This window comes from Falco peregrinus, chromosome 4 (assembly GCF_023634155.1).
Source record: "Falco peregrinus isolate bFalPer1 chromosome 4, bFalPer1.pri, whole genome shotgun sequence".
Taxonomy (NCBI): domain Eukaryota; kingdom Metazoa; phylum Chordata; class Aves; order Falconiformes; family Falconidae; genus Falco; species Falco peregrinus.
In genome coordinates this window covers 36,733,957-36,749,431 of record NC_073724.1, presented here as the reverse complement: position 1 = coordinate 36,749,431, position 15,475 = coordinate 36,733,957, and the positions used below count along the sequence as shown (strand labels likewise).

Sequence of the window (15,475 nt, the reverse complement as noted above, 5' to 3'; positions counted from 1 at the left end):
CTGTATGGATTCTCACACTCTACACATCATAGCATCTGAACACTCCATTAACTGTGTTTTGACTGCAAAAACTACATTTGTCATGTCCAACTTACTCAGTCTTGTCTTGTCAATCATACTTCTATACTCTGATGATTTGCTTTTCTCATTTGTACTCTTCAGTTATTCTTTCTTGCAGAGTATTGCCCCAAAGTAATTATACTCTTCTTGTTGGGACTCACCTCTATGTTATTCCCATTATAACGGCATCTTCTATATGTGTTATACACTTTTCTTCTTGTTTTGCAAAGGTTGGACATCATTGGCACCTTTTTTTTTCTTTTTTTTTTTTTTTGTGCTTTTAAAGATGTGTACTTCAACTTCATTTCTCTAATCTTCTGGTACTTCATTTATCCTTTCAGAGTTTTCAAAGCTAACCACTAACAGTTCTAAAATGGTTTCAGAAATGTTTTTTACGTCTACTAGAATCATGTTTCCATTTAAAAGAATAACTTACCAGAATGTTCTCTAAATGTTTTATTTTCTCCATACATTAGACAGAGATCTGACTCCTTAGGCATTGATAGGAAACACAAAAATAAGCAATTATGAGGTTAAACTGAGCACCATTCTTAAGAGCTGTCAGGCAAGATAAGTAGCATTTATAGAAACAAAAATCAGAAAACCTAATACTCCAAGAAGAGCTGGCAAGCTGTTCTTTACAGTTCAAGAAAGCCAAATTCGCTAAATCCTAGGTTCCTACCCAGGTGATTTCGGTGTAAGAGTTATGTGAAAGACTCATTAATTACAAAGGTAATCTAGTATACTTTGAGTTCATAATGTATTAACTTACAAAAAAGCAGAGGGTGATTAGAAGTTCACCGTTTGGCCTGAATCATGACATATTGTCATCATCATCTTGTGCCACTGCAGAACTCGTAGGGTTGCTGTGAAGTGCAGGCCTTTTTATGCAGTTGATCCTAGTGAAATCCATTGTAGAAAACTCATGTTCTGGGCTAAATTTAAACTTTGTTTTCAGGGAACAAACAGTGAAAGAAAACTAAGGTATTGTAATTGCCCTTGTCTTCAGATCTACCACTCACTGCTGAAGGATTTACTACTCTGGCTGTTCAGTCACCCAGTACTAGTAGTGCCTGGTGTATTTCATTGGAGAATGTGCAATATGGATAGAGGAATGTGGAGGTAGTAGAGGATAGTATAACTACTTAGTTTATTTTGTATAGCATGTTTTGCATAGCATGTTCTGCTTAAAAATGTCTATGAGAAGGGAGCAGCATATTTATTTTCTGGCACCCTCCAAACTAGGGAGAAAACCTTCTCTCTGGGAGAAAATAAATATGCTTAAGTGGGAGCATCTTCTGAGAGTCCAGTGGGAAAGAAAAGGACATTACCCCTGGGCTGGGGCATGCAGCCTCGCACTGCAGGAGTGCCTGCGAGAGCAGGGGACACTGCCCCAGCCAGCCTTCAGGGTTCGCCTGCGTCTGCCTACCATAAATGCTGCCTATCCCTCAGGATGCCACTGAAATGTGCTTGGTGGGAAGGAAATCTTGTGAGGAAAGGACCAACCCTGCAAGGTCAGAAAGAGGTATAAAAATCTCTTTCTGTTTACTATGTATCATCCAAGTGTACTCTTTTTAAGGAACTACCTGTCTCTAGTGTATCACCCTCTGTTCCCATAAATCTTTGCTTTAGAATGGAAAGCCTTTCTATGTCCTCTGTTAAGTTTCCCATGGAGAAAATAGGGCATGTTTCTACTTGAGGATGTGGCTATTTTTTTGTCATGGAATGAAAAAAAACCTTTCTGTACAGGAACAGGTTTTATAAATCAGGTTTGTAAGAAGTAAACAGAAATTTAGTGAATCATTTTTCTGCAATGGACTTTAAAGAGAAAACAGAAGGGAAAAAAAGGAAGTGTGGATAATTATAGCAACTTTATTTTAACCTAATCCCTTTGCTGCCACAGTGTTTAATGAAGTGTAATTTATAGTATTTAGTGTACTTTTTGTGGAAGTTTATACATTGAATTGAGACTAGTAAATTCCCGCTCTTACTATGGTGCATGCCCATAGGAAATACTTCACCTATTTGTTGCTCATTCTAAGTTCAAGTGACATCAGGGTTCCTTGTCCCATCTTGGAATGTGTTTATGTATGTATCACTTCTATCTTTCTTCTTCTGGATTTATGCAGCTTTTGAGAAATAATTCTCCTGATCTTGGTGGTATAGTTAATACTGACTGTGAAGCAGTTCCTCCCTGTAGTACGAATTTCTGGCAACTAATATAATACAGTACGGTGGAGTCTGGCAACATGAAATTAAGATGTCTTGGAGGATAATGTGCACTATAAATACATTGCCTGTGATCTTGCCCCATTCCTGAAGTAACAGAACCAACAGTGTCGTCTTCCTTCCTAAGGAACAATAAAAAGAGACAAGTTTCTCCCAATTCTGGGCTGGAAAATTGTATGCCTGAGGTGCCATGAGAAAGCAGTTTCACCATTATGTTTTCCAGAACATCTTTGTCTTGCAAACATTTTTTCAGGTTGCTGATAGTACATCAACTGAAACTGTTGGCTGTTTTTGTAGCATAATCCTTTCGATGTTACACATACTAAAATCTGTGTTTGCCTATTAGATGTGCATTCCACCTAACCTTGTCTTTTCAGCCATTATTCAACAATGTGTGTGTGTGCGTGCGTGTGTGTATATATATATATAATGGTTTTGTATTTTAATCTTTTGATTATAAAAAAAATAAAACCTTCCTTTTAATTAAATACCCAGCATTAGGAGGTTAGGTTTGAAACCCACCCACCGCCACACCACACCTCATACACGTGTCCTCCCCCTGCAAAATACTTTCCATGGCTATGATTTTGCTGGATATTGCTGACTGCTATTTCTTTCATTTCTTTTTTTTTTTTCTTTCTTTTTGTTTCTTTTGACTGATTTTCTAATGATGGTATCAGCTGTTGATGGGAAGTGACATTAATCAAGCCTTCTAGTTCAATTTTCTGTTACAAGTAATGTTACAGCATTTGTTTATATGCCCTGTTACTGTTTAATTAAATGCTGTTCTCAAAGCATGAGAGTGCAGTTAGGTTTGTGATAATTTTCAAATGAGACAAATGGTCATGTTGGATTTTTCTTTTCTCTGATCCAGGATAGGAAAGGTTTTTCCAAGAACTGGCTACACTGCCAATTCTTTTTCCTGCCAGTACAGAAAGACTCTGCATTTCACTCTTCATCTTTTGTAAAATTAAGACTAGCAATTAAGAGAAATAATGCATAGCTTGCCCTTGGGACTGCAATCTTTTTGTTCTAGAAGTGGTCCTCATGAGAATAGGCACAATCAGTGCTTTTGGTCTTGTCACTATAATTAGGTTTTACATATATTTATATTTTAGTTTTTACATATATATCTGTATGTGTGTACATATATATAAATTTTGCAAATTATTAAACTTCCTGAAAAAATGCCAGGGATGGCAAATGGGAATCCTTAACCTGTAGGATAAAGTAATTGATGCCCAGTAGTATTTATTAGTTATGGACTCTACATTATATTGTGATGTTTTAGAAATGAAATGAAGGCAGGTTTTAGTCTTTATTAAAAGACAAAATAGGCAAGAGCCACTGAGAAAAGCAGAGGTGGTAATAATAGAAATGGAAAAAGGAAATCAGTGTATTCTTGTGGATGTTTAGAAGTCAATGGAATAAGTTAATGAGTCAAAGTGGACAAAAAAATTAAAATGGTCATGTTAAATTTGAATGAAAAGGTTCATCACAGGCTTGTGTTCTAAATTCTCTTATCTGTTTAGGACTGTTTTAATCTTTCTGCCTGTGAGCAGCAGTGACATATAGAAAAAAATCTCTCCTTGCAATAATTCTTGGTAACTTTTCTTTTAAGTTTTCCTGTAATGTGTTTGTTCTTTCTAATTCTGCATTTTGATGCTAGAGTAGGTGATGCTTCATCTCTCTCCTGCACAGCTATTTAAAAAAGTAAGATAGCACAATCTCCATGCAGTGTCCCATAATACCTAATTGCTTAAACAATACTCTTATCTGTACTGTGCTGTTCTGACCTCTGTTCAATTACATGGTTTCCAGAATGACTCTGAGGTTGTACAAAGTAAACTGGAAAATACAACCAATAATTGGTTAATTGATAGGTTCAGAAGCAAGCAATTGAAATGCTCGATGTGACATAGCATATTTTTCTAACCTTCTGACTTCTTCTTCCTTGTATATACACTTCTGACTTCCATGACATAAAGAAATTTTTTGGCATCAGGACCTAACTAATGCTGAGTCACCATGAACAATTTGATCTGTGCACTGCACAAACACAGAGGATAATCCTGTACCATTCTAGTATGCTTCAAGGGGGAATTTTTAAACTTAGACAAGGAGAAAATAAATAGTCCAAAATAAACTGTTAAATAGACATTCTCTCCTTGATTGCATGGTCCTTTGCATTGACTGTCTTTGCTTTCTCAAAATTAAAATACCGTATTTAGAAAAATTCTACTACTTGCTCCAAATACTGTTGGCCAAGAGAACTCAAAATATGAAAAAATGGAAAACATTAAATTGATAATTTAAAATTAAATTATCATCAAAACTGGCAGCTTTCTGTCAGTCATTTTAATACTATAAACGCTGTGCTTCAGAAAAATATTTTATTTCTCTAAATAGTACTGGATAATTTAGACTCACAAATATATTTTTGCAATTAAGTGTAGTAATGACAATAGTTTTCTGTATTTATCTAAATCTTTTTCTCTTAAAATTTACTTTAATACCTTTCCAGTGTAACTCATGAAAACCTGCTTTCAACACAGTGTTGTAATATATATTATAATGGTATACAAATCCTTATAACCATGTAATATGCCTGTAGACAGTATACAGTGTACACAGCTTTGTGCTTGAACAATGAAAATGTGGTAAAAAATACTTATATATTCATTTTTACTTATAATCAAACTTTAAAGGATCAAATTGTAATTTAAAAAACCCTTTTCTTCATTTACATAATCTTTTGTAGTCTTTTGAACTACACAGTTTTTATATTTTACAAGTTACTGTAGTGTAAGATGAATGAATTTGCACCTATTTAAACTTATAACTAGTCTGCAGAGTATCTGAGAACTGCTTGTATAGCATTGAAAAAGATATTAAATCTAAAATCACTTTTCATGCAAGAGTAATGGCCTCAAATACCTTTCCTGGTGGGAACATACCTTGTCTTTTTTCATAGGATAATTATTCTCAATAGTATTTGTCTAGCAGTTCTGTTAATAAGTTTCCCATTTTCTAACAATTTAAACATAAAAATATGTTAATTGCTCTAAATTATGTTGTATCAATATATTTTATGGGAATTCTTTTCTATTACATTGTGCTAGCCAACACTGCTTATGTTAATTTTTTCTTGTAACGGTGATTTATGGTGAACCAACAAGGCAGGTATTTTTTTGTCATGACATGACTGCACACTGGTTTTGCAGAAAGACATAACCAGAAATGTGTGTTAGAAAATGTATTAAGTTACTGTATTAATCAGCTACATGTCGTTGTGCATTTAGCATATATACAGATACTGAGCATTGATACTGGTCAGTAATATGCCACAAATTGAATACTCTTTTAGATATAACACTGTTCTGTGAGATGAAGATGTTACACGTACGTGATACTTCAAACAGTTTTCTATCAACTCGCCTGATCATACTGTGAAAATAGTAAGAAATAAGAATAATGAAGCCAAATCACTTTTCTATTTGTATTTTTCTTTTCTATGATTAATTTTTAATTTTCTTCCCAATGGAAACAGTTGTTTTCCTTCAGAAGAAAGAAATCTTTAGTTTCATAAAATTTAATGACTTTCCTTAGTAATATTATGTCACTAGCATCACAATGTCAGTGTTATATGTGTTTGAGCAGAAGGTTTTATTATGATCAAGAAAAGCTAAACTGAATCATTTGCAGGGTGGTAAACAAGTAATTCTTTGAATAATTTCCGCTAATGATCAGGTATGTAGTGCACTACTTAAATATAAATATTTTTCAATATCAACTGTTCCAAGTAAATATTAATAACATAAACATTTTCTTCAAACCGTTCTGATTACTGTCTTTATTTTTCAATAGAAAATACAATCTGAATTAACAAGTCATGAGATTAGTTTGGAAGAGATGAAGAAACGAAACCGGGCTAAAGATGCTGGCAAAAGAGTGCTTTCCCAAATTGATGTGGCACAGGTATGCAAGTTTTATTTCCCCCATTTTTCCTTTACCCATGCAAACAAACAGCATGAGTAGTACTATTACTATATTATGAAGTAATACCATTACTATAGTATGAAGTAGTCTTAGGGTTTCTCTTTCGTTTTAGCGGCTCCTTTCTAGCCAGGAAATTAAGAATGGATAAACCATAGCATCTATATCTTCTTACTGCTCATTTTACTATTACAGCCTTCCTATCTAGTTGGCCACAGTTCTAGGGTACGCATCACTGATGGAAGCAACCGGTAGCGGCACTATATAAGGGGGGTTTTGAATGTGCTGTGACTGCAAGAAGTAAAACTACAGTGAGGCTTTTTGGTATATCTTTTGAGTATATTTTTAAATACTTGAAATATCTACAGTTAAGTATGTTATAGTATTTGGAAATATTTGGTAGAAGTTGATTTGAAAGTCAAATCTATGCTGGGCAGTGCATTGCAGTCATCAATTTAAAATGTTAGCTAAAGCATTATTTTATCTAGCTTAATAGACATACAGAGAGACCTGCCTGAAACTGAAGATGATTTAATTAATAAGGAGCAATACATATTTTTACCCATTAATCGGTGATGGGTTCTTCACTGTTTTGCTGGTTTAGGTTTTGGCATTAGTGCCAAAGTTGCTTAGGTTTCAACATAATTTGTCATAAATCATTAGGAAAGACACAGAATTTTGTTATGATATTAACAGTAAACAAGGCCATCTTTCTCTTCATCTCTGTCAAATATTTCTAGGTAACAGCTTCAGTTTTATATTTTATTATGGATAACAGTAATGGTTTTTAACAGTTAATTAATTTTTAATTAACAAGTCAAAAATTGTGGGGTTTTTTTCCTCTTACCTACAGGACTAGTTTTTCTTTGCTGAGAATATTTGTGTTTCCCTTATTTTTCAGTCTTTCTTCACACTAACTTACCTTCTGATGGTCTCCATGGCAGCTGTGAAGTTGCCCATATTTCATCAGTGAAATGCAGGCATCAGATGACTTTGTATCTATATGTTTATAAATTCAACAGCATGTAAGGGAGCATTGCCATTTCTAGGTGCTTCCTTTTTTTTTTTTTCTTAATCCATTTTTTCTGCAGGTATTTTTTTCTTCAAAATGATTCTTTTGATGATCATGTGAATCAGTTTTAGTTTTGACAAACTAGAGGAGTCATTTTGAGAATCTGTTTTGCTTTCATGAGATAGAATATGAGCAAAAATTAGCAAATTTACATGATTTATGCAAATGTCAACTACCAAAAAGGGTAAAAGCTGAACCCTTTGTTCCAAATATTTATGACTATATTTGATTTTAGGCCAGTGACTCTCCTGAATTCTTCTCCATCATCATGCAGTACCTTTAGTGGTAAATCATATTTCACAAGTTTTGTCTTCACTTACTTTTTTCCTGAAGAACATTCTCACTTACAAAGAAATACTGCATGCATTATTATTTTTTTTGTGCTAAGTAACATTTCTAATTTGACATGTATTTATTCTAATATCAGTTTAATTACCTAGACAGAAAGTAAACAATTATGAAAATATGTAACTTCAATGAGATTGTGAAACAACTGTTAAGCAGCAAAATTTATCCTGACTGTTTGGATTACTATATGTTGAAAGTTAAGTTCTGACTTTTAAATCTAAAAGAAAAAAAATTATTAGCAAATAAAAATCTATTTCTGCCATAGTGATTTAAGACCTAGTTAGTCCTACCAGGCTAAAAATTGTTACATGAAAGTGAAATCTTGTCTGAGGAAGGGATATTTTTTGAAATCCAATTGCAAATTCTTTGTGGAAAGAAAATGTACAGCAGACAAATTACATTCCTGTCTCTTTATTACTTACATCTGTCTTTTAAGGTAAACACACTTGTCAGAGTAAAAAGATATTCAGTTGACACTCCTAGCACAGTAAAAATTCCTAGTGATATTTTAACTTTATTTAATGTAACAAAACATAAAATAGTGTTAAATCTCTAAAAATACTGTATTAACTGTAGTTTTGCTTTTGAATAACTATGGATTCTTTGTTTCTCATCAAGCCATTTTGCTCAAGACAAAAAATAAATGATACCGACTTAGTTGTGGTCTTTCCTTCTCTCCCATCCACTGTTGCTGTGCTCATTATCTAGGCCAGCCAGGTTTACCTACTGACCATGATGTTTCAGTGTTGTAATCAATTCAGCTGCTGATGTGAAGCAAATTCAGCTGGCTACACGTTTTAAGCATTTAAGAATTCTGATGTTTCTTCTTAGAAAGGAGCCATTTAGCTCAACACTGTATCTTCAGTGGTAGCCAGAATACAGGTGCAGTAAGGTGGATGGTTTAATGATGCTTCCCAGTGATCTGCAGCCAAGCAACTTCTGGGCCAGAGATATTTAAAAACTCATGTCTAAATGCTCTCAGAAGTCTTGTAAAGTGATGGAATCTTCAACTTCATTTAACATCTAGTTACACATTATCTCAATGCTATGCAAAGATGTTCTTCTTTTGTTCATTTTGGTTTCCCTGTGTAAGAGTTTTACTTGGAGTCAACTTTTTAGTGAATTTTGAGAAACAGTTAACAATCATTTGCTAGTCAACTTTTTGCATACCACTAATTTTTGTCCTCCTCAGTTGTCTCTTCCAGACTGACTAGTATGTCAAATCATACCAAGACCTTTAAATATATAGCTTTGATAGTCCTGTTGTTCTTTATACATTTTCTATTTTTACAGTAAGTTTTTTGAGATGAGGTGATCAAATCTGTGCACATTATTCAGGCACAATATAACTTTGTACAAGGCCTTTTTATTTTCTTCTTTGTTCTTTCCCTGACTGCTTTTAAATTTTGAGCTGATTTTTTTTTAAAACTGTTGGAGGTAAATATAAGCACATAATATGACTGTTATAGTTACCTATTGTAACTCAAGTGAGAGTGCAAATAGATATTTTAGATCCCACTTGTATATCAAGCTTAGTGTTTCTTTTGTGATATTTATTACTTATTTTTTGGATTAATAAAATACAATTTGCTTGGATTTTTCCTACAGATCCTCAATACTGTGCAATCCTTAAGTCACTCGTCACAGATGGCTTTAATTTTCTCTACAGTTAATACTGTCATTCTCTCTCTTTTCTAAATCATTCTTAATGTATTGACCAACACAAACTGTAACAGAAACTGATGTGGCAAGGCAAGCTTCCCACAGAACTTGATCTCCATCAAGTTGAAGTGTCACAACAGGATGAAAAACTAATTAAACATGTTTTTAGTGTATGATAACACACAACAAATAAGACCACTTATTTTATTGTAAGACCTCTGTCTCCTATTTTTATTCAATTGTTCCCTTATTTAGCTTGGGAAAGACTTCTTTCTTACCCTATTGGATGTCAATTTCATTAAGAGTATTTAATGAAGGCAATTGTTTGAAGGAGTTGCTGGAAATCTACAGAGTTTTCTGCGTTACCCAGAATTGTCTTCTGCTCATCATTCTTGCCTCCTTCACAGAAATCTGATAGATGTGGGAAGCATTTTAATAATGCCTATGTATAGGCTAGTTCTATTCCTTATTGCAGTTTTTCTCAAGTTTGTATGGTACAGACAACACTGTATTGCTATAAAGTGTCCTGGATTTGAAGAAAAAAAAATCAAAAGTGTGTTTGCAAATGTTGAGTTCCTATTTAATTACTTATCCATTTCTTGGTGACATTCTTTCTTGTTTTTCAAAGAGTAGAAAAACTTATTTTAGTAGTACTTTGCTCTGCATTTCTACAGAGAAATCAGTTCTTACTCAAGTAGATAATTAAAATGCCCTTTCATTGCTTTATTTTTAATTATTTCCCCTCCCCCTGAGGTAAGGAACATGTGAGCAAGCTATATAATTAATGCACAAAGATAACAAATTTTGAAAATTACAAAATTAGAAGCCATGCTTGTCATAGATTTTTCTGCTTTCAAATTACTTTATTTTTACTCTAGGTTATGCTTTTTAAAATTGAAACAGAAATCAGTTTTATACTTTAACTCTCAGGTTGTGTGCTAGACCTACTTACTACCCAGACACTTGATTTGTGTTTCTTTGAGGGGCTAAATGATTCGCTTCTCATACCAGGAAGCAGCAACAAGGTAGAGCTGATGAGTGTCCAGTCTGGAATGTGGATGTGTTATATGCAAGCCATTAAACCTCCATTCTCACCCCAACATTTTGCAAATTGTAAAATGCAGTTCAGCATAAGGGCTCTTTTGTCTCTGGCTCTGCTGCATCCAGTGCCCAGGATGATACAAAGAATCTTTTTTCTTCCTGTGAAGAGCAAGATTCTCTGCTGCTGGTAGTTTCCCAAAAAGTTTTAAATCATTTAAATAAGAAACAGCTGATTGATAATGGATTCTAAGTATTCTGAAACAGGTCTAAGACTTGTTTGTCTTCAGTGTTGTTTCAACATTTACTACTCACCCATGTGTACTTTTCAGAAAAAGCTACAGGATGTCTCTGTGAAGTTTCGGTTGTTTCAGAAGCCAGCCAACTTTGAACAGCGCCTACAAGAATGTAAAAGAATTTTAGATGAAGTGAAATTGCAGGTGCCCAAGATGGAGATGAAGAGCGTTGAGCAGGAAGTAGTACAATCACAGCTGGATCATTGCATGGTAAATATTTAAAGATGCTGTCTTTCTCTTTGTTTCCTGCCTGTTCTGCCTTTCAAACGTAAAGTATTTTCAAATATATTGGGAGATCTTAGAAAATATTTTAAGAAAGATTTAAGAGCAAAGTTACACAATGAAATTATAGGAAGCTTTTTGGTTAGAGTTCAGATTTTTCAAGGAGAAGAGAAGAGAGAGGAGGGGTTTATTCTCCTTGTCTTACTTCTCTTGTTTGCAAATGAGGTTAGAAGGATATTGTACACTTAACATTGTATTCAATTTCAAAGATTCCCAGGATATACTAATGTGGTGAAATAGTTCTACTGTAAGACAGTAACTTTTTCCTTTCTATCTGTTGCTTTCTTCTTCTGTCATGGCAAAGGCCTCTCAGAAGCATGGGACACTAATTCACAGAATCACAGAATGGTCAGGGTTGGAAGAGACCTCTGGAGATCATCTAGTCCAACCTCCTACTAAACCAGGTTCTTCTAGAGCAGGTTGCACAGAGTCACGTCCAGGCAGGTTTTGAATGTCTCCAGAGAAGGAGACTCCACAACCTCTCTGGGCAGCCTATTCCAGTGCTGTGTCACCCTTAAGGTAAAGAAGTTCTTCCTCATATTCAAAAGGATCTTCTTGTGTTGCAGTTTGTGCCTATTGCCCCTTGTCCTGTCATTTAGCACTACTGAAAAGAGCTTGGTCCCATCCTCTTGACACTCACTCTTAAGATATTTGTAGACACTGATAAGATCCCCTCTCAGTCTTCTCTTCTCCAGGTTAATCAGGCCCAGCTCTCTCAGCCTTTCCTCATAAGGGAGATACCCCAGGCCCCTCATCACCTTTGTAGTCCTCTGCTGGACCCTCTCCAGCAGTTCCCTGTCTCTCCTGAACTGGGGAGCCCAGCACTGGACACAGCACTCCAGATGGGGCCTCACCAGGGCAGAGCAGAGGGCAGGATCACCTTCCTTGACTTGGTGGCTGTGCTCCTCCTAATGCACCCCAGGATCCCACTGGCCACCTTGGCCACCAGGGCACACTGCTGGCGCATGGGCAACTTGCTGTCCCCTAGAACTGCCACATCCTTTTCCACAGAGCTGCCTTCCAACCAGCAGGTCAGCCCCCAGCCTGTACTGGTGCATGGGGGGGTTGTTCCTCCCCAGGTGCAGGACTTCACACTTGCTTTTACTGAACTTCATTGGGTTCCTCTCCGCCCAACTCTCCAGCCTGTCCAGGTCTCACTGAACGGCAGCGCAGCCTCCTGGTGAATCAGCCACTCCTCCCAGTTTGGTATCATCAGCAAACTTGCTGAGGGTACACCGAGTCCCTTCATCAGGACATTGATGAGTAAGTTGAACAGGACTGGACCCAGTACTGACCTCTGGGGAACACCACTAGATACAGGCCTCCAGCTCGATTCTGCACCATTGATCACAACTAAGTGATTGAAAAAAATTGAAAAAAATCAAAAATATGGATTTATGTGGAGAACACTAAAAATTAAAACATGTTGTCCGGAATTCAGGATGAAAACCAAAGTATGAGTTACAAAAATGGGGGAAAAAATATTTTTAAAAGATTAAAAATATCAAAATGTTCTTATTTCAGTGAATTTTCAAACAATGGTCATGCACTTTCACTATGTATGAAGGCCAGTCAGGATCCCTTTCTAATTCCTTCTTTCTATCTTGCATATGCATTTACCTCCCTGGATTGGCTCAGTTTTCCACAATATGCTACGGTCTTGGAACTCCGTTATGTAACCAAAAGAGATATTTCAGTGCACAAGTCTATTCTAGCCAGGAAAAACAAATCATAAAGGAAAACCATAGATTAGAGCTTCCATGAGGTGGCATGATGTGACTTTCTTACTGTTCAAGAGCAAAAGATAACCTGAATATGTACTAAAGAATACAAGGAAAATATTTATGTATCCCTTCAAATTCCTGTAATCCTGTACACCTTTACTGTTGTAGGGAAGTAAAGATAAAGATGAACACTGTGTACTTGATAATAATAAAGTGGAGATCTTAACAGCAAAAGTCAGGACAATCAGATCCTTGTCTCCAGCTTTTTGTTTTCCTGGGGCAATGGCATGCCTGAAGATATTTCCCCACCCCCAGCCCCCCAACCTCTTTCAGTTCTAAAAGTAAGATTTTAGATTAAAAAATAAGCATGGAACTAGTCAATGTTATTTCTTTACATATCTTGGAGTTTTCTTAAATGCAATGACCATTAGATTCACATTCTTATCAAAATGACACAGTAATTAGATGCACTGTACTAAATTAATCTATCTTCACTCAGCAGCTAGTTTTTTCAGCCCTGTCATATTCTGTGGAAGACTTACAGTGTTTTTAGAGCATCTTTATCTCCAAAGAATCTCATACTGTTTCTATTTACAAAATCTAGTCATAGTATCCCGTCAGATGTTAGCCAATGTACATCATGCAACCTGTTGACAGGTTTTTAGTGATGAAGAATATATATTTATCATATTAAGCACCTAGAAAGGACATGAACTATATACATACTATCTTTAAGTAAATAAAATAATAACCATGTTAAGAATCAGCTTGGTAAATAAGTTTAGATTATGGAGAAAATGCACTTGGGATTATTTTGTTGTCAGATCTGCTGGAGAAAGTCTTGTCTTTACTGTCCGGACATACTAGACACAGATTTTTCATTGCAGGAGATAATGCTACTAAAAGAAAAACTCAAAAAAATACAGACTAAAAAATACTGCGTAATTTTTTTGCAGTTCTGTCTCAGTATACAGGGCAGTAAATTTATTTTTCAACACATAATGGCAAAATACTGGAACACAGATTTCAGCTAGACTTCTCAACACTTAAGCTTCTCAACATCTTTGTTTGCCATTCTTCACTTAGCTGTGTGGTAGTGAACACTGTGTGTCTCTGTGGAGTCTTTTTTCCACTGTGGAATTCAGTGGAATTTCCAATCCATGGCAGAATTTTTTATTTAAAATAAAAATAAAAAATAAATTAAACTTCCACTCTACTTACATGAATGTTATTTGGGGCTTTATGTGGCTGTTAAACGGGTTGAGTTACCAAGTAATTCTTTTAGATGATGGTACCAAATTTCTGCATATGGAAAGAAAGAATGCATTCATTTTTCTTAGTGTCATTTATTTGTATTATTAGGGAAGTGTACAGTGTTTACAGATTGCTTGGATGCCATCACTTACTGAGCAGCTGTTTATCCCTTATTTTTTGCTTCGTCATTAAAATAATTCAGGAAAATGAAGTGAATTATATAGTTTATTTTGGCTTGACCTCATAATGCTACTTTTTTGTGTTTGGGTGTTTCTTTAACAAATTATTTAATTTTTTGAACAGCATTAACACTTAGTATATGGGAAAATCCTCTATCCTACCAGTCTCTTGATTTAGTAGCATGAAAAACTGTCAGATTTTTAAATTAATTTAGTGGCTATTTGTAGTTTAAATGCATCCAACAAGCCACAAGAATTGCTGTTGTTTTAAATACTGCCTTATCTAAATCAGTTTGGAAAGAACTTTTGTCATATCTTGAAACAATTAGATGACATGTACTTTCTTATCTGTACCATTTCTACCATAGTTTTTGGTGACAAGTCTTTGAAGACACTATTAGTAAAGATAGGCTGTCCTGAATTTCTTAATTTGAGTTCTACTTTAGAAACTGATTAATTTTTTCATATAAACTTTTTTTTAAATACATGCACACACTCAGAGTGAGTTGCCTCTATTCTCTGGTCACATGCCATGGTACCTCTCAACTCCTTTAGCTTTCAAATGGGATGGAAGGTGCTTAGAGTCATGCATGATGGTGTTTTGATACAGAAAACAATGCAAAGGCTTCTAGTGCATCTTTCTAATATCTTGAATAGTCTTTTCTGGTTTACTTATTTCAGTGGTGGTGTTTCACTTTCATATTTCTGTTTAATTAGAAATTATATAAAAGCCTGAGTGAAGTGAAATCTGAAGTGGAAACAGTGATAAAAACTGGAAGGCAGATTGTTCAAAAGCAGCAGACAGAGAACCCAAAAGAACTGGATGAAAGGCTTACAGCTTTGAAGTTGCAATATAATGAATTGGGTGCAAAGGTAAGCTCTGTTTTTAATAAAAACTGTACTCTCGTTTTAAGTGGAAAAGTGAAGAGTAATCATAGTATGGTAAGTAAACGTAGTTTGTTATTGGTTCCATTCAAGGCCCTCACATTTTCTAAAAGGTGGGACATAAAGAAAGGAAGCAAAGACAATCATCACTATGGCTATTCAGTTGCTCTGAGAAAAAATAACCTTCTTGAACGATGTAAAACTGCTTTATTGCAGTTTAAAATTATACTTTCTTAATGTTTTAATTTATTTTTTCTTCTAGTTCATCATTTTTTAGGGAACAGAGAGGGATGTTGTTTCTTTTTGATGTCTCAAACTGTCACTTGTTTCTAAACACTTCAGGTCAGAAAAATACTTAGATTTTGTTTGTGAGTTTTTCACATTTTACTTAAACATCTACTTCATGAAAGAGAAAATGCTACTTTTTAATTTCCTTCTGCTTCTGATGGT

The 15,475-nt window shown here is 35.0% G+C and overlaps 1 protein-coding gene across 11 annotated transcripts in view; it reads left to right on the top strand.

The window, feature by feature from the left end:
- DMD (dystrophin) overlaps nucleotides 1-15,475 on the top strand; it is a 1,160,159-nt gene that overhangs the window by 470,696 nt on the left and 673,988 nt on the right. For all 11 annotated transcript variants that reach the window (XM_055801176.1, XM_055801179.1, XM_055801178.1 and 8 more), the window contains 3 exons: nucleotides 6,157-6,267; nucleotides 10,738-10,911; nucleotides 14,858-15,013. In XM_055801176.1, coding sequence (XP_055657151.1) covers nucleotides 6,157-6,267; nucleotides 10,738-10,911; nucleotides 14,858-15,013 — 441 coding nt within the window. The remainder of the gene's footprint in view (nucleotides 1-6,156; nucleotides 6,268-10,737; nucleotides 10,912-14,857; nucleotides 15,014-15,475) is intronic.